The 19,499-nt window shown below is 39.4% G+C and overlaps 1 protein-coding gene across 5 annotated transcripts in view; it reads right to left on the bottom strand.

The window, feature by feature from the left end:
* GRIK2 (glutamate ionotropic receptor kainate type subunit 2) overlaps positions 1–19,499 on the bottom strand; it is a 304,612-nt gene that overhangs the window by 149,298 nt on the left and 135,815 nt on the right. For all 5 annotated transcript variants that reach the window (XM_038760909.1, XM_038760908.1, XM_038760911.1 and 2 more), the window contains exon 7: positions 17,385–17,558. In XM_038760909.1, coding sequence (XP_038616837.1) covers positions 17,385–17,558 — 174 coding nt within the window. The remainder of the gene's footprint in view (positions 1–17,384; positions 17,559–19,499) is intronic.

Below are 19,499 nucleotides of genomic sequence, written 5' to 3'. Positions count from 1 at the left end.
TGGGTGATTGTTTAACACTTTGATTTGCATAATTTTTATGCAGACCCAAGGCTCTCCAATGTTTTCAAGTGAATAAAAACAGTTTGAAGTGATATTTCATTTCTGACAAACTAGTGTAGTTTTTTGATCACTACTGCAGCACCACTATCTTGGTTTTAGACATTATTGCTTGCAAACAGAAAGCAATAACTTAATTCTCTGACTTTTTATTAAAATCATTACTTTTCAGATTTAAAGTTTAAATACCTAAAATTAGGACAGGAATAAAAATATGAGCAAAAATGTGAGCACAGGCTGACTTCTATATATTCTCACATCTTGCAGGAAACCATGTAAAATGATTATCTTACCCCAGGGTTTAGCAACATAGTGGCACAAAAATATTAAACACTTAAGAAATATCAGAAAAACAACAATTATGGTAATAACAATGATGATAATAACAACAACAATGAGAAGTAAGAGTGACCACAGGCTACTCATTTCTCCTGCACTTTCTTCATAAGCTTACTGGAATTCACCAGAATAGCAGAGAAGAACATAGGCAGGAAGGTAATTCTGCATTATCTCAAGGAAGACAAAAGGGATGATTTGGAAAGGGATAGACTGGCAACTGAGCTTGTGAATTTCCAATTCAACACAACTTTTGCAAGACCCTCTTTGTGTGATAGCATGGCATAGTGGAAAGAGTATTGCCCTGGGAGTCAGAGGACCTGGGTTCTAATCCTACCTCTACCAATTTATTGCTATGTGATCTCGGGCAAGTCACTCAACTTTCTCTGGGCCTCGGTTTCCTCAACTGTAAAATGAAAATTCAATATCTGTTCTCCCTGCTACTTGGATGTGAGCCCCATGTGGGGTAGGGACTGTGTCCAACCTGATTACCTTGTATCTACCCCACTGCTTCAAACAATATTTAGTGCAGTGTAAGTGCTTTACTTACAAATGCCATAATAATAACAGCAGTTTACACAAAACTTTTTTTCTTGTACAAGCTTATCAGAATTCCAGTATAACTGGTCATTATAAAAGAAGCAGAATCTGAAGGCTCAACCAACTCAGCATATTAAAAGTTTCCCATAATGAATAGTCAACCTAATAGAAACAGAGTACCATCCTATATGACATAAAGCCCTAACAGAAAAGGTCCTGATAATTGCCTCTAGGATGAAATGTGTCAGCTATTTACCACACTAATTTACCATTAATATTTTCTAAGAAATCCACATGTCTTTTTAAAATAGACAGTCATGAATATGCCAGTGCATTTGATGAACAGAAGACAGTAAAATTCACAACATGATATGCATAATGGAATGGTATTGATCTCTCCAGGTGGTGTCTTTCTCATGGTGTTTCCATCTTTGAAGTGAAAACAGAAATCAAAGCAGGATGCTCACTGATTCCCAAACACTGCTAAGCCATTTATGGGGTGAGGCTGAGATGTCTAAGATCACATGGGGCTCACAGTCTTAATCCCCACTGTACAGATGAGGTAACTGAGGCACAGAGAAGTGAAGTGACTTACCCAAGGTCACACGGCAGACATGTGGAGGAGCCGGGATTAGAACCCAAGACCACTGACTCCCAGTGCTCTATCCACTACACAATGCTGCTTCCCAAATATGCTCTCTAGCAGTGTGTCCTGTGCTTATTTTGAAAAAGGCAGAATATCAGTTAGAACATTATCCAAACTTCCGCTTGGATAATGACTATGGTCTATTTACTCTTCAATAGGCAGTACTTTGATTTTTAAGATATTTTCTTATTTTTTTTCTATAGATTATTATGTTTTCTTAGAGAAGCAGCATGAGCTAGTGGAGAGCACATGGGCCTGAGAGTAGGGTCCTGGGTCCTATTCCTGGCTCTACTAATTTCCTGCAGGGTGATCTTGGGTAAGTCACTCAACTTCTCTGTGCCACAGTTTCCTCATCTATGGAATGGGGATTAAATTCCTGTTCTCCCTCCTATTTAGTAACTTAGGGACCATGCCCAACCCTAGTGTCTTATATCTATCTCCACTTTCAGTATAAGGCTTGGTAAAGAGTAAGCAATTAAATACCGCAATTATTATTGTAATCATTTTTTAATCATCCACTCAAACCAAGTACCCCATCATTTTAAGTCTAATTCATACACATTATTCTGTATTTAAAAGATAACAGATTGGTGCTAAAGGTTATATTTGTTCATCTACATTGTTCCCATATTCCACATCATTTGTGTTTCACATTAATTAGAAGACTATAATCCTTTTGTTCTTTGTTCATAGCAAAGCAAAGTAACTTTTTGCCCTAGGAGCAGATAAAATGAAATAATAAAGGGAAAAATGTTGCCCTGTACTATGACAATTAGCACACAGCATGCAATACACAATAATCAATCATACTGTTAGATCACTTACTATGTTAAAAAGCACTGAACTAAGTGCTTGGGAGGGTACAATAGATGTAGGAGACACAAGTCTGGCCTATAAGAACCTTTCTCTTCAGTGGGGGAATTAACAATCTAACAAGCACAATACACAACAATGGGAACATTGAGCCATTTTCAACTCCTTCAGACACTCACAGGAACTTCAGGAACATTTGTGGGAACAATCTGCCCTATTCTTGGGGAAATATCTGCATTCTCTTTTCATCCCAGAGTCTACGTAAGGCAAGGACCACCAGCATGGGGTAATTCAAAATCTTGGTTGGAAAAGTGTATCTGTACCTTGCCTGGACCTCTGGAGGACAAGGAATCAGGGAGCAAGAGACATGATGAGAAGTTGATTATTTTCATCAACCTTGAAACAATGAAAATGACTTTCAAAAATAAGCTCTAAGAAAAAAAATACCAGCAACAGCTCCTTTTCTCTTTTTCTTTTCACAGTAGCATTCATCTTGGTAGAAAACTCAACCGACATACCTATTCCATTTTCTTCATATAATTGACCATATTTACTGTTTGCTACGGCTTTGGGCTGCAATCCACTGCTTAATCATGTAACAATGAAGAAGCAAGGCTTTAATCATCTCTTTCTTCTTAGCATAGAGCAAAAGATTCGGTGAGGAAGACAATGGAAGCTGAATAAGAGATTTCTGTTTGTTTTACAAATGATTCTGACACAGGTTCCATTAGAAAGGCATGGTACTGTCAGCAGATGTTTCCCTTGCATGCAATCTTTCCCCTTGAAGAGAAAGTCTCATGGTCTTGGGACTGGGCCCTCAGCCAGCATACATACGAAGGGGGAGAGAATGACATTCTATCCAATAAAAATAATAATAATAGTAGTATTTGTTCACCACTTATGTGCCAGGCACTGTTTTAAGCACTGGGGTCGATACAAGATAATCAGGTTGGTCACAGTCCCTGTCCCACACAGTCTCATTCTCCATTTTACAGATGAGGTAACTGAGGCACAGAGAGGTGACTTGACCTGTGTCGATCCCAGAGCTTGGTACATTGCTTGGCACCTAGTAAGTGCTGAACAAATACCACTATCACCATTATTCTTCTTAACAAATCTCACTTTTTTTTTCAAAGGGAAGGGAGGGGCTAACTGAAAAGCCCCTGCCATTTTCACTGGGTCTAATGGTTTGCTTTCCAGTGAGATTTTGTCCTTGCCCACCTTAGAGGGATATATTAAAACTGCAGCAGAGAGCACATTTCCCCTGAAACCTGCTGAAATTCTGTTAGAGTCTCTATTTCTTCTAATTTATTGGAGTGTCTGTCTCCCCTATTGGACATTAAGTTCCTTGAGAGTAAACTCTCTATAAATTCTACTGTTTTCTCCCTAGCATTAGTACAATAGCCTGCACCCAGTAGATGTTTAATAAATACTATTTGATTGGTGGGTATCTAGGCTGGACTCTGTGGCGGATACCAGAAGGAACACTTAGGAAACTCTTCTTCCTTTCAAATCCATGAAGGTCTAAATATAATAAGCTCCTGGTCTTGGAGAAGAAAGCAGACTCACATGTGTCTTTAAAAGGAAAATAATTTAAAAATTTGTTAATGAAAGTCACCCTCTCATATATCTCAAAAAGAAAGGCTGAGTGGCAAAAATCTTGTTCATATGTGGGACATTAAATAGCGCCAACAAGGTTGAAATTTATTTTTCCTCAGTCTCTGTCCTGTGCTTTTGCCAACGCACATTCTAGTGGTGCTTCCCAGTGGCGTCTAAGCTGGAATTCTACAATTCCATATGGACACTTTTTCCCCCCCGCAACAGGAGTCATTACAATTGTGTAAAATCCTGAGAGTGTTTAGATGTGCCAACAGGTGGCCCCAGGGCAGAGGTTGCTTGGGTATTGGCTCAGCAGCTCAAATCAGCATGCTGTTACCCAGGCACAGATGTTTACGTTATCATTTGGGGCTGATTGACTTGAACTGTTCTTGGTTGCAACTGGGGCTGGGCCAGGAGGTTACCAAATTGAAGCTGAGAGGTGAGCATGAGGGAATGGGTCAATTGCCTGTTTTGAATTTCCCCAGAGCTTAGTACATCCAGTGGGAGCTCAATGAATAGCGCTACTACTAATGGGGGTATGGTTACATTTGTCCTTTCTCCCTGTAGAAGGCCATTTTATAATTTCAAATGCTTTTATGAGACTAGGAAACCCAGAAATTTGCCATGGATCTGATTCCAAGCCTCATTAAAGTCTGGATGCATTCCTGGTAACTTTCCCTTTATTGTTCTGCAGATGAATGGATAAGAATATGCAAAGTGTCTTCAGCTATTTGGATGAAAGCATAGCATATTACTCACTTTCCGCATAATAAATCAAACATTCGACACATCCCTTAAGCAGCATCTCTTTTAAAGCTCTTTATATTCTTGGTTCTTTATTTGATTCATGTGATAGATACTACTTTAATGATGGGAATTTCAAACACCGGAGGGAAATGATGTCCTATAAACTCGGAATGGTCACTGGGATCCATCCCAAATCCATCAGGCCCAGGAGACTATCCAGCCTGAACCCACATTCATGCCAAACTAAATCTGACATCATTACTATGGTATCTAGGTCATGACGAGGATGCCAATCTCATGAAACAGATATATTTGTATGTGACAAGTTAACCCATCCTGCTAAACCTATCCTATCAAGTCCAGTGAAGAAAAAGTGTATTGGTTTATTTCATCTTTAATTTGTTCGATCGTATTTATTAAGAGCTGTGTGCAAAGCACTGTATTAAGAGCTTAGGAGAGTATAGTATAACAACAGACCAGACACATTCCTGCCCATAACAAGCTCACATCCTAGAGGGGGAGACAGACATTAATATAAATAGATAAATAAATGAATAAATAAATTACAGAGATTTCTAATCTTCACTCTCTTCTATAAATAATTTTGTGTCTGCTTCTCACATTAGATTAAAAACCTCTTGAAAGTAGAGATTGTCTTTTGCCACTATTGTAAGGTTCTTCAGCACTACTATCGTGCTGCTAATCTGCTATATGCTACTTCTGTTTTCCTCTTCCAAGCACTTGGTACAATGGTCTATACAAAATAGGCACCTGATACTTTTCATTGATATTTTAGATGTTATAGTAAAAGCCCCAAATCCTTAAATATCAGATGATACTAGTAAAAACAGGTAGAGGCTTCTGGTTTCTACTAGTAACAGTGAGTTTTTAAATTGTTTTTTACTAGTAAAACTGGTATTCATATTTTGGAGTTTTTCTGTAGTAGATATATGTATACACCTATCACATGACCTCTGATTTTGAAGATGACTCTCCCACAGATCTGCTCACAGTATAGAAGGATCAAGAGTATTTATTAAGAGTTTACTGTTGAGAAGCCCTGTACTAAGCATGGGGAAGGATTACATGGGTGAGATTAGTTATTCTCCCTGTCGAATGAGGAGGTCCCATATAAAGAAAAGTAAGGATAGCGGCCTGGCAACAGACACACAAAGCTATTCCCCAACTACTGTCTTCACTCTTCTAGACTAAGCTCATTGTGGGCAGGGAATGTGTCTGTTATATTATTACACTGTACTGTCCCAAGTGCTTGGTACAATAAGCACTCAACAAATCCAATTGACTGACTCCCAAAGCCATCCTATTAGCCACACCTCACTCTTGACTCTCCAGCCTCATTCCCCTTGTTCACACTGTCCTTTAAACTTGAAAGCCACTCCCCGACTCTGCATATCAAGCCCACAGCTTGCTCTCCATTTAAATCCTTCCTAAATTCCTACCTCCTCTAATCTTTCCCTGGTTAATGTCCCAGAACCCTGACGTACATCGTTCATTCATTCAATTGTATTTATTGAGTGCTTACTCTGTGCAGGGCACTTTATTATGCGCTTGGAAAATACAAGTCGGCAACATATAGAGACGGTCCCTACCCAACATCAGGCTCCCAGTCTAGAATGGGGAAACAGACAACAAAACAAAACATATAGACAGGAGGCAAAATCATCAGAACAAATAGAATTATAGCTATATACACATCATTAACAAAATAAGTAAAATAGTAAATATGTACAAGTAAAATAGAGTAATAAATCTGTACAAATATATACAAGTTCTGTGGGGAGGGGAAGGAGGTACCTGGAGCACTTGTTAGCTTATTAACAGGGAAACAGCGTGGCTCAGTGGAAAGAGCATGGGCTTTGGAGTCACAGGTTATGGGTTCAAGTCCCTGCTCTGCCAATTGTCAGCTGTGTGACTTTGGGCAAGTCACTTAACTTCTCTGGGCTTCAGTTACCTCATCTGTAAAATGTGGATTAAGACTGAGAGCCCCCCCGTGGGACAACCTGATCACCTTGTAACCTCCCCAGCACCTAGAACAGTGCTTTGCACATAGTAAGCGCTTAATAAATGCCATCATTATCATTATTATTATTATTATTAATGCCCTCCCTAGCAGTGACATATCTATGCCCGCTCTATCAATTTTGATGGTATCTGACTGTCCCATTAGAGTGTAAGCTCCTTATGGTCGGGAAACGTGTCACATCATTATTCTGTAATGCCTGAATGCCCAGCCCAATGGGCGCTCAATAAATGCTGCTACCTCTACTACTATTAATAGTACTAAAGGAAACATTGAAAACACTAAAACAATAGGAACGACAAGGGCAAATACAGAAAATAAAAAAGGGAGTAGAGTACCGTGGTTAAAGGAGGTCTGGGCTTCTCGTGGCTCAGAATCCAACAGTCCCAGCCTCAGTAACCGCAGCAGCTACAGCTGCTGTCCAGCCTATGTGGTGGCACTGCCCTGACTGAGCATTCTGAACCCAAAGTAATAAAATAAGGGGCAACTGACCAGAGGCAGAGGTTATAGACTCTACTCCCCTGGTGTTCCAGATTCCTAGAATTAACAACTTGAGGGAGACACCATACCAGCGGAAAGATCTGAGTCTATGTTCAAGTCCCAGCTTTGCCACTGATCTGCTGTGTAGTCTTAAGCAAATCATTTTACTCCTTTGGGTTTCAGTTTCCTCATCTGTAAAATGAGGATATCTGTTCTCCCAACTTCTTAGGTAGAGAGCCTCATGTTGGAAAGGGACTGTGTCTGACCTACTCAACCTGCAACTACCCCAGTGCGTAGCACTCATAAATAATACAGTATTATTGGCTCGGCTTCCCTTGGGTGGATCTAGGAGCAGGGAAGAAGAGGTTTTCTAACACCAGTGTGTAGGGTATTTATATTCTCTAGTCAGAGCCAAGAGGGAACTGACTGTGGCATATGTTCTTGCTTATACAATCTTAAGAATGTGTGTGGCTATATATACCCAAATTATGCATGCCGATTTTGAGATAATGTTTACATTATTTTCTAGCTGCCCCATATTTGAGAAACCACTCTGTAATGGAGTGTGATACCAAAGAGACTACATTTTGGGAAAATCAGAATGGATTTGAAGAACCATGCTGTTAAGTTTTAACACCAATCTTATATTCTATGCAGGAGAGCAGACAATAAATATAGTATGTTGTATGTGCGATGAAAACATATATGTGCTTTGTAATAGTTATTATTTTTTAAAGAATATGCAAATACTGTGGAGATTTAGACTCTGGAGTCCAAATATAGTTGATACTGATTACATCTTTAAAAGAGCAATTTTTTTCCTTTCAAAAAATGAATGATACATTTCCAACACTTCCAAAGTAAATGCAACTGAAAATTTAAAGAATAAAACCAGCCAATCCACATTCCCTACTGATCTTTCAGATTTCTGTACTAATTACAGAAATTACAGACGAAAATATCTTCTTAAAAATAGGATCAAAGAAAAGATGGTCCAAAAATAGAGGCAATTGCTAAACGACTGAAATAGGCCCTATTACTGACATCAACAGATCCCACTTCCCTCTGATACTTCTAGTTATTTCTCCCAACCAGAAGAGTTTTGAAAATCTTGTTTTTCTATGACTGAAAGTAAAAATGCCAATGAACACTTCATGCACCCTAAGAGATTCTTATTCTTCGTCCAGTGAGAGAGCAGGAGGCCTCACTAGCTTGGTCTGGCTAGGCTACTATTAGATCAGCTCTAGCCACTAGAAAGCCCCATGTGCACCAAGAGATCATTTCATCTTTTTCCCCTCCTGGACTGTAAATACCCCCACTGAACTGTAAGCTCCTTATGGGCTGGGATCATGACCGCTTGCTCTATTGTACTCTCCCAAAAAAATACTACACTGCTCTGAACACAGAAAGTGCTCAATAAGTGACTTGTGGAGACCTAGACTATGGGTTCCTTGTGTCAGACTCTTCCAAGCACTTAGTACAGTAGTCTGAACACAGTAAACACTCAATAAATGCCACTGATTTGTTTTATGGCATTTAAGCTCTTACTGTGAGCTAAGCACTGTACTAAGCACTGGGGTAGATATAAGATTTTCAGATTGGACAGAGTCCGAGTCCCTGTCCTGCATGGAGCTCACAGCCTTAATCCCCATTTTACAGGTGAGGTAACTGAGAAACAGAGAAGTTGAGTGGCTTGCTCAAGGTTACCCATCAGACAAGTGGTTGAGCTAGGATTAGAACCTAGGTCCTTCTGACTCTCAGGCCCAGATCTATCCATCAGGCCACACTCCCTCTCAGGCAGATTTACTGATTGACTTGTTCCCCAAGTTCTTAGTAATGTTGATAACTGGGTATTTGTTATGCCCTTATTATGTGCTAAACACTGTATGAAGGGCTGGAGAAGATATAAAATAATCAAGTTGGACATTGAAGGTACACTGCTAAAAGGGTTTTCTATGCATATTGTGCTCCCACTTCTGGCATCCCCTACACATGGTCTGGGCCTTTCCTTCACAAATACTTTCCTCCTCACAAGACGCCTTGAGGTCAGGCAGTATTTAGCTTTCATCCAGGCCACAGTCCAGTACACTCCTGGCCATCCTCTACCACCTTCACTCACCAACCCACTTCTTCCCAGCTTCTGAGTAGAAGAGGTGACTGGAGAGAAATGTAAGAACTGCTACTGGATGTTCCAAAAGCTGGAGTACAGACCAAGGCACTCTTCTGGCAGTTGATTTATTTTCCATCACTCAATGGAATTAATTGAGTACTTGCTGTGTGCCAAACACTGTATTAAGTGCTTGGTAGAGTACAATACAACTTATCTGACTGTGAGTCCCACAGGGGACAATCTGATTCCCTTTTATCTACCCCAGTGCTTAGAACAGTGCTTGGCACATAATAAGTGCTTAACAAATACTATAATCATCATCATCATCATCATTTGAGTGAGTGTGGGGGGGGAGGGAGTCAGAGGTCATGGGTTCTAATCCAGCCTCCACCACTTATCAGCTGTGTGACTTTGGGTAAATCACTTGACTTCTCTGTGCCTCAGTTACCTCATTTGCAAAATGATGATTAAGACTGTAAGCCCCACGGGGGACAACTTGATTCCCTCGCATCTACCCCAGCACTTAGAACAGTGCTTGGCACATAGTGAGCACTTAACAAATACCACAATCATCATCAACAGAGATGCCCCAAATCTCTGCCCCGAATACTCTTCACCACATGGAAGGAATCATCTCAACACTCAGTGTGCTTGAATTTCACTGGATGATTGTGGGCCATGACAATTTCCACCAATACTCAAGGTTTATAACCCTGTTTTCTCTGAAGCATACAACAGGCAGCCAGTGGCATGACACAGATAGGTCAGACCCTACAGAGCAACATGATAAAATGTTAGACTGTAAAGTCCTTAAGGACAGGGATTGTGATTACTTACTCAATAGTAGTTACTCAAGTGTTTTGTTCGGTGCTCTGCACAGAGATGGTGTTCAGTAAAGACTCTTGACTGATCAAATAAGAAGATATTTGATGATGGTGATGTTGGATATTTTAGTATATGTTAAGCACTTACTATAAGTCAAACACTGTTCTAAGCACTGGCATAAATACGAGATAAACAGGTCGGATTCAGTCCCTTGTCCCACATGGGGCTTACAGTCTAAGTAGGAGGGAAAACAGATGAAACTAAGGCACAGAGAACTCAAATGACTTGCCCAAGGTCACAGAGCAGGTAAGTGGTAGAATCAGGATTAGAACCCAGCTCCTCCGATTCCCAGGACAGTGCTCCTTCTACTAGGCCACACTGCTCCTCAGAAGGAAAGATATTTATTTTCAGTATTCTGCTTTCAGAGAGTCTAACCAGAGAGAGATCTGAGGACCCTCATTTGTTGGGTATCTTAATTTCATGCTTAATTTCAGGAATGCTTTTCTTTAACCTGAGATGTGGCACTGAATGTAAGGGAGCGCTTTACTAAACCCGCTATATACAGCTCTTCTAGTAAACAGTTAGGATTTAATTCATACTTAAACTAGAAAAAAATGATCTTATCTGTGTAAGCTAAAATTGGAAGATAAGCAAAGGCAATTATCAGGGAAAACTTTATGCTAATGAAGCAATGAAGCTTGTTAGGCCATCTCAATTATTTATCCAAAGCTTTGACTTGCAACATAGTGCATCATAGAAGATTAATAGGTGTATAAAAAGAAAAAATATGGAGTCATAGTGGGTAATTCATACAGCAGACTTAATGCCCGGAATCATTCACTTAATCACATATAAAAGTAATGAATGCTCTTCTTTTAATGTTTCGTTTTGTCCTTGGAGAACTCTCACACACTTGTTTCTGTCAAATGCCGTATTTACTTACATGAGACAATCCCCAGAGCCTTTTCTCCTTTACAAAAACCGGAAAGAAAGCTCTAGATAATGGAAATAGTTTAAAGAGACAGGTTGTAAGCAATGAATGTATTGGGGTTTTGCAACAGCATGTTCATCTAAGTCAGAAGGTGTCTCATCCAGTTTCATCTTTCAGTACAGACAATGAGCCAATTATGCCCAACCTAAAGTGTGTACATGGAAAAATTACTGATATTTAAGGGAAGATGAGATACATCATCTCAACCCAGAAAAATGCAAATTTGGGGAAAAGATGGATATGACCGTTGGATGCTTTGATCTAGAGCTCTTAGATCTTAATCAAGGTCTTTTAAAAAGTTGAGTGAAGTCAGGTTTTCCAAGACATTCACACTTTTCTGAAGGCTTTTGTTTAATCATTTCATGTTATTTCAAGAGAAGACAGTCAAAATTATTCCATTTTTAAAATTATAGCATTTTTCATGCTTTCAAAAAGATTTATGTTTGCTTCAGTTTCAGAGTCATGGTTGTTCCTTATTATTCAGATGACACATAAGCCCATTTCGGGGACAATCATTAATTGTGGTATTTGTTAGTACTTACTTTGTGTTAAGTACTGTGCTAAGCACTGGATGGTGGTAGAAGTAGTAGTAGTATTTGTTAATAATAATAATAATAATGATGGTATTTGTTAAGTGCTTACTATGTGCAAAGCACTGTTCTAAGCGCTGGTAAGCACTTACTATGTGCACAGAACTGTCCTAAGGAACTCCAAAGCTGTCACTATGGTCATCCCCACAACAAGGGGAAGCAGGACACAGAGAGGAGAGAGACTTCTGCTCTTCCAGGTCTTGCAGACCATCTGAGTTTCTTGAGATTTCTCTATCTTGACAAGGTTGACTTTGTTGAACAGTTTTGATGGTAAAAAATCCAATTACTTCCCCTGACTTTTTTTTTTTCTGGAAACGACCTACTCCCTTCTTCCCTTTGGAGATGAAGTATAGTTAAACATTAAGACCAGGACTCTTCTTATTTGAATTGCATTCAGTTATTTTGGAAATATCCCTGCAATGGATACAGTGGAAAGACCACTGTTCTGGAAGTCAGATGATCAAGTCCCAGGTCTGCCTGTAACTGGATAATATGACCAAAGGCCACTCAGGAACTTCAAGTGCTCCTCCTATGCCTTTCTACTTGTTCCATGGACCAGCAAGAACTGTCTGGCCAGAGAAGCAGCGTGGTCTAGAGGATAGAGCACGGGCCCAGGAGTCAGAAGGACCTGGGTTCCAATCCCGGATTCACCATTTGTCTGCTGTGTGACCTTGGGCAAGTCACTTCACTTCTCTGGGCTTCAGTTACTTCATCTGTGAAGTGAGAATTAAGACTAGGAGCCCCAGTTGGGACAGGCACTGTGTCCAACCAGATTACCCTGTATCTATCCCAGAGTTTAGCATATAGTAAGCGCTTAACAAATACAGAAAAAAGGATGAGAAAGTGTGTCAGCCACTAGCACTCTAATCAACTCAACGACACCCACTCTCACATCTGTAGTCCCAGAACCTAGGCCCATCTATGGTTTCTGAAGGTATATTCCGCTGTCATCATCATCACTACACTAAATTAATCAATTTTTTATGGTATTTGTTAAGTACTTATCAAGTGTTGGGCACTGTACTAAGTGCTGGGGTAGATACAAGCTAATCCCTATTTTACAGATGAGGTAACTGAGGTTCAGAGAAGTTAAGTGACTTGCCCAAGGTCACATAGCAGAAGAGTGTCAGAGAAGTACTAGAACCCAGGTCCTTCTGACTCAATTAAATAATAAATTGCATTTATTAAGAATGTACTGTGTAAGGAGTACTGTACTAAGTGCTTGAGAGAGTATAATGCAGTAGAATTCGTAGACATGATCCATGCCTGCAAGTATCTTAAAGTCTAGATGGAGTTTGCAGCCTAGACTACACGATAGGGGAAATTCCACTATTAATACCTAAACAGTAAAATTTAGTTTGATATTTATCAACAGATTATGTTTAAAATTCTACTTGGGGGCAAACACCCTTGAATCAACAAAGGGCTCTGAATTATTCCCACTCTGTCATTCTTTTTATCTTCCCAGTGGAAAGTATTTCCTACTTGGCAGAAAAACAGTTAACTCAGGGACTAACTAAGGATTTAACAGCCACAAAATTCAGCATGAAGCAGCAAGGTCTAGTAGAAAGAGCATGAGTCTGGGAGTCAGAGGGCCTGGGTGCTAATTCCGGTTCCACCAGATCACTTCACTTCTCTGTGCCTCAGTTCCTTCTTCTGCAAAATGGGGATTAAGACTTTGAGCACCAAGTGGGACATGAACTGTGTCCAACCTGATTACCAAGTATCTACCACAGTCAGTTCCTGGCACATAGTGAGCACCTAGCTGATACCATGAAAAAACTCCACTATTGTTATTATTATTATTAGTGGTAGTAGTAGTAATAACAATAACAACTGTGGTATTTGTTATGCACTTACTACGTGACAAGAACTGTACTAAGCACTGGGGCAGATATGTGACAATCATGTCCTAAATGGAGCTCACAGTTTAAGTAGACGGGAGAGCAGGTATTGAATCCCCATTTTGCAGATGAGGGAATTGAGGCACAGAGAACTTAAGTGACTTGCCCAAGGACTCACTGCAGGTAAGTAGTGGAGCTGGGTTTAGAACCCGGGTCTTCTGACTCCCAGGAAAGGAAAGGTGGAAATTATCTTCATCCAGTCTGATATTCACTCCCTATGTCTTGTCGATAAACTTTAATGCTTAATATAAATCCTTTCATGTTCCAGATTTGTAAGTATTTAAAAAAAGCACTGGCTAGCATTTCTTTGCAAGTGTTGCTTTTAATTCAGAAGCAGTAATAAGTGGACTTTTTCTACAATGAAATCTCATTAAAACATTTTATTGCCCACATTTTCTGAATAATTGTCTACTGACATCTTAATACATGCTCAGTACCAATAGCTTGGTAGATGATAATTTTCCTGTCTCGGTCTACTCTGCGTGTGTGGTTATTTAATGTGGCAATTTAAAATTTTCATGACTGTTCACAGAGACACATTAAAAATTGCCAATATGTTTGTAAACGTGAGTGCTTTAACCACAGAATGATGTCAATGTATACAATACTGCAAAACAGTCATGCTTGTATGTAATGTAGAGTGGACCTTAAACAAATCAAGTGTAGGCCGAATAAATGTAATTCTCTCTCTGTTTCCTTTTAGCGAAATGAAATTGAGCCTGCATTTAAGATCACTACCTAAAAAGCGATACTTCCAAGTGGGAAAATGATGCATCCTTCCATTCAACTTTCCTGGCTGCCTTGTGGCTTTTCTCCTTTCTCTGTCAATCACTTAGTTTGCCATTCCTCTCTTACCTACACTGGGTCCTACTGGAAAGAGAATGGTCCTGGGAGTCAGGAGATGGGGTTCTAAATCCAACACTTCTATTTACCTGCTGTGAGACTTGGGCAGGTCACTGAATTTCTCTGTACCTTAATTTCTTCATATGTAGAATGGAAATTAAATACCAGTTATCTCCCCTTATTTGACTGTAAGCATCATGTGGGAGTGGGATTATGGATAATCTGCTTCTTAACATATCCCAGGTAGTAATCATTTAACAAATTCCACTATTATTATTGGTTTCATGGATTGACTTAGATTTGGTTGAGCTCTCATCTCTTTCATTCTCTGGATTTTAAAATTAAACTTCTTTCAGGCCTCAGACCTGATTAGCACAGTGTTTAGCATGCAGTATTTAGCACTTAGTACAGTGTTTAACATGCAGTGAGACCTTAATAAATGTTATTATTATTATTAATAATAATAAATAAGGGTGGTTACCTGAACTTCCTCAACTTTCTCTCCCAGTAACCCTGGCAAAGAACTGGCTCCCTGCAGACTGATGGCTAAAAATCCAAGAAACAATCCACAACATTTTAAAGGATCTGAAGTCCAGGAATAGGAAAACTTGACACACCCACCCACACTGTTTACAAGTAAGGTCAGATCTTGGTTGCACTAATGGGTTTGACCCACGATGATCCTGTCTCTATTTTCCATTCTACCTCCTTCTGTCAAGGTCTTTCCTAAGGCTTTATAAACTCACGGTACACCAAATCTGATTTATTGATGATGATCAAAGTCCCTCTAGACTGTAGGCTCCTAGTAGTTAGGGAATGTGTCTACCAACTCGGTTATACTGAACTTTCCCAATCACTTAGAACAGTGTTCCGCACACAGTAAGTGCTCATTAAATACCACTGATTGATTGATTGATTGGTTGATTGACCACTAGATTCTTCCTTCCTTGAGATTTAGGTGAATATATAAAGGACAGATATAGGCGAGTTCTCTTTCAGTCCTCTGTTAAATTTTAAGTTCCTTGAGGGCAGGTATCAAGTCTACTAACTCTATTGTAGTCTCCTAAGCACTAGTATACTTCTCTACCCACAGTAGTTGCTCAATATACACCTTCAGTTGATTGAATGACTAAAGAAATAGAAGGCTGAAGAGAAGAGATAGCAATGATTTGGTATGCATGTGCAAATTCGTTACAGTGCTCTGCATTTCATGGGTTGACTAGCTTAGAATACTACTCAATCAGTAGCTTTTACTGAGTAAATACTGAGAGTGCAGACCACTGTATTAATTCTGAGGAAGAGTATAATTGGAGGATAAATTAATCACAGTCCTTAGCTCTTAAGGAAAGCAGAAAATGTTGTGGGCCCTTAGATTTTTTTCTTAATCTGCAAATCAGAATAAACTACTGTAATGATCTTCCTTCCTTGAGTTCATACAGCTCAATTAAGCAAATTAACTTAGTGACTCGGCTCAAGCAATGTCATCAATCCATTTCAACACACACATTGAATAGTTAAAGTAATGGTGAAAGGATATGGTTGTTTTAACATCATACATTTATTTTAGTTTGGAAACTCTGAAGTGTTAATTTCAGACAGAAGTTTGGCATCCACATTTTCTCTTTGGATGCAGTGCTTGTGACTTCTCTGGAATAGCATTTCCTTTGTGAGTTAGTTATATTTTAAAGATAGGTATGAAATAAAATGAAAGCTTTCTGTTAAATTTCCAGTCTGCTGAAGTTACTGCTCTATTTAACTGCTCAAATGTTGTTTCAATTTTCTCCCAAAAACTCCCAGAATGTACCTTTATTAAACTGAAAATGACCTTTAATATCCTATGGAAAGCATGCTGTTAGATCACACACCTGACCAGTATTCCAGCATTCTCTAATTGTGACAGGAGCTTCAACTGACCCCAAGAAATGAACTTTTCTTTTAAACAATTGCTATTTGTACTGTGCGATGATTTTCTTGATTAAGTGAAATTTCAGGCTGAGTTGTCGTTACTGGTGAGAGACCCTATCATCATCACATTGTAACAACCACATAAAAATAATGCTTTTCTATTATGCTCCTTGAAATATGTTTCTAGAGAACTAGAACTGTGTTTTTGGTAAATAAAAATAATGCCTTTCTACTTTGCTCCTCGAAATACGTGTCTGGAGAACTAAAACCATGTTTTTGGTAAGTACTGTACAACTTCTATTAAAAATGTATAGAAATGTAAGTTTAAACCTTTAAAGCAAATAGGGACATTTTTCCCTCCACCTTGATGCCACGTCCGCAATATGCTGAAGATGCACTTAAATTTTTAATAAGAGAATAATTACAGTAGATATCCTCTTTCTTTTGGCTTATAAAACCAGGGCAGAAATTCCAGGTTCTAGGATCACCCTGGAGTCCCTACTGGAATTCTAGCTTCTAATTAGCATGAAAGAATAAGGAAGTTGTTTCTTGTGTAGACTGTACGTCAACAAGGTATCAGCAGTAAACAATTATTAGACACCAGAGTGATAAGGGAGTAATAATAGATTAGTGGCAGAAATTCAGCCTTGGAAATCACATCCTTGGCTTTCAAAACCTCATTCTCCAAGACTGTATCCTCCCTCCTGAGTTCATGGCAGTGAATAGTAGTAAGAGGAATAGTGTATTGTGCAGTTCCATTAATAATTGTGAAGCACAGTGAGATATTTGGATAAAACTCCTTTGCTAACCGATGAAGTGATTACTGATGGCACTGTACCCAATGCAATATAAATTTTTATGCACTATCTAAATGAGCAAAGCAATCGAGAACTATGATCTTGCACAGCTGATGAAGCATTAATTTCCACAGATTCATCTCTAAGTGGGTTTTCCTACCGTCATGAATCCATCCAGCAGACCTGAATCAGGTTTAGGTGGGGCCTGTAACCTTTCCATGGACCACTTTTCAATGATCGAAGAAACCTGGCTGTTTTCAGTATTCAAGATTCTGAACCCTGTCATGTTGACCCCACTGTATCGATAGGGTTCCACATCCAGAGCAAAGAGGTCCTGAAAGAGAAAATGCTGCTGTGTTATTGGGAAAAGGACTTTTCTTAAGTCTCTGAGAATCTAGAAATCTGCATTTGCTCCTAATGATATACAGCTAAACTTGTCCTACAATGATCTCAGATTCTATGAGCGATGCACTCCCTCAATAGAAGAACCAGAACCCTGTGAAAAAGAGGCTACATAAGCTTATGCAGAAAATTTCCCAAGACCTAAATAAACTGGTATATTTTTGGTTCTATTGCTAATAATAATAATGGTATTTGTTAAGCAGTTACTATGTTCTAAGGAGTGTACTGAGTATTGGGGGTAGATACAAGATAATCGGGTCCCACATGAGACTTACAGTAAGTAGGAGCAAGAACAGGCATTATATCCCCATTTTGCATATGAGGAAATTGCACAGAGAAGTTAAGTGACTTACTGAAGGTCACAGAGCAGGTGAACTGCAGAGCCAGAATTATTATTATTATTATTAATCATATTAATAATTACTGTGAAAAGGACTGTGAAAAGTAATGTTATTGCATTACTGTGTGCAGAACACTGTACTAAGCATTTGGGACAGTACAATATAATGGCAGGGAACGTGTCTGATGTTATATGTGTCTGACACATTCCCTGCCCACAACGTTAGAACCCAAGTCCTCTGACTTCCAAACCCATGCTCTTTCCACTAGGTCATGCTGCTTCCAAGTATGCTTTCCTGATTAAGTATTTCCTGGATTTCAACATCTACATTTCTCTAATAGGCCTTCCCTGATTAAGCCCCTCATTCCCATTCCCTTCTGCATTGCTTTGACTTGCTCCCTTCGTTCACCTCCCCACCCCATCCCAGCCCCACAGCACTTATGTGTTATCTGTAATTTTATTTATTTATATTAATGTCTGCCTCCCCCTCTAGACTGTAAGCTTATTGTGGGGCACGGAATGTTTCCATGCTCTGCACAAAGAGCTCAATAAACACAATTGACTGAATGACTATACTATTTATAATGTTGAATTTGTTTCATTGTACTCCCTGAAGCACTTAGTAGAGTGCTCTGCACACAGTAAGCACTCAGTAAACACTATCGATTGATTCAAAGGAATTGTAATGGCATGTCCCCTTAATGGGGCCAGGGGAAATTAAGAAAGGGAATCCTTATTTGAATGAAAATGTTTGAATGGATTTTCTTTTTAAAACATCAGATTGTAATGCTATGGAATGGACAAACCATTTCTGCACTTAGGCATTTTCACTCCTTTAGCTACTGCTATTTTTTCCAGCCTGGAATGCCAAGGTGCTAATATTGGGTCAGTCTCCAACTGGACCTACCAGCTGGCTGATATCCTTTGAAAGGTTCAATCCTTTTTGAAATGTACTACTTACTACAAGTTCAAGCTACTTACTAAAACCTTGAGACTGTGCGGGAGAGAAAAATGCATCACATCTCACTTGAACCAAGAAAATTTGAAGTGAACTTGGAGCAGCTTGAATGAGATTAAAAACGTAAGATGTTGTTTGGGGGAATTACACACAAAATGCTATAGCATTATATAACAGCCGAGGGGTGGGGGGGGGGGGGGGGAGAGAGAGAGAGAGAGAGAGAGAGGAAGAAGGAGCAAGAGAAACCTCTTTCTGATTTCCCTTTCCCAGCGAGTCTATAGTCAAGGTGACCCAGCCGCTTGTTTTGCTGTCTTGAAACACATTATTAGCTTTGATAAATGTGGCACCTTCCTTGAATTTAAATCTTTACTGTTTATCTTCAGTCTTTTTTGTTTCCTGGGAGGCGGTGGGGTCGAGTAGAAAGTGCATTGAGCTCAGATTCAGGAGACCCTGGTTCTAGTCTATGCTCCACCTGAAGCCTGAGGCCTGTGACCTTTAGCAATTCATTTAACTTCTCCGTGCCTCTGTTTCCTCACGTGTAATGAGGAGGTAATAGCAATGCCAACTTTCCCCTA

The sequence above is a fragment of the Tachyglossus aculeatus genome, chromosome 19 (assembly GCF_015852505.1).
Source record: "Tachyglossus aculeatus isolate mTacAcu1 chromosome 19, mTacAcu1.pri, whole genome shotgun sequence".
NCBI lineage: Eukaryota > Metazoa > Chordata > Mammalia > Monotremata > Tachyglossidae > Tachyglossus > Tachyglossus aculeatus.
The sequence above is the reverse complement of the archived record's forward strand: the minus strand, read 5'-3'. Positions and strand labels throughout refer to the sequence as shown.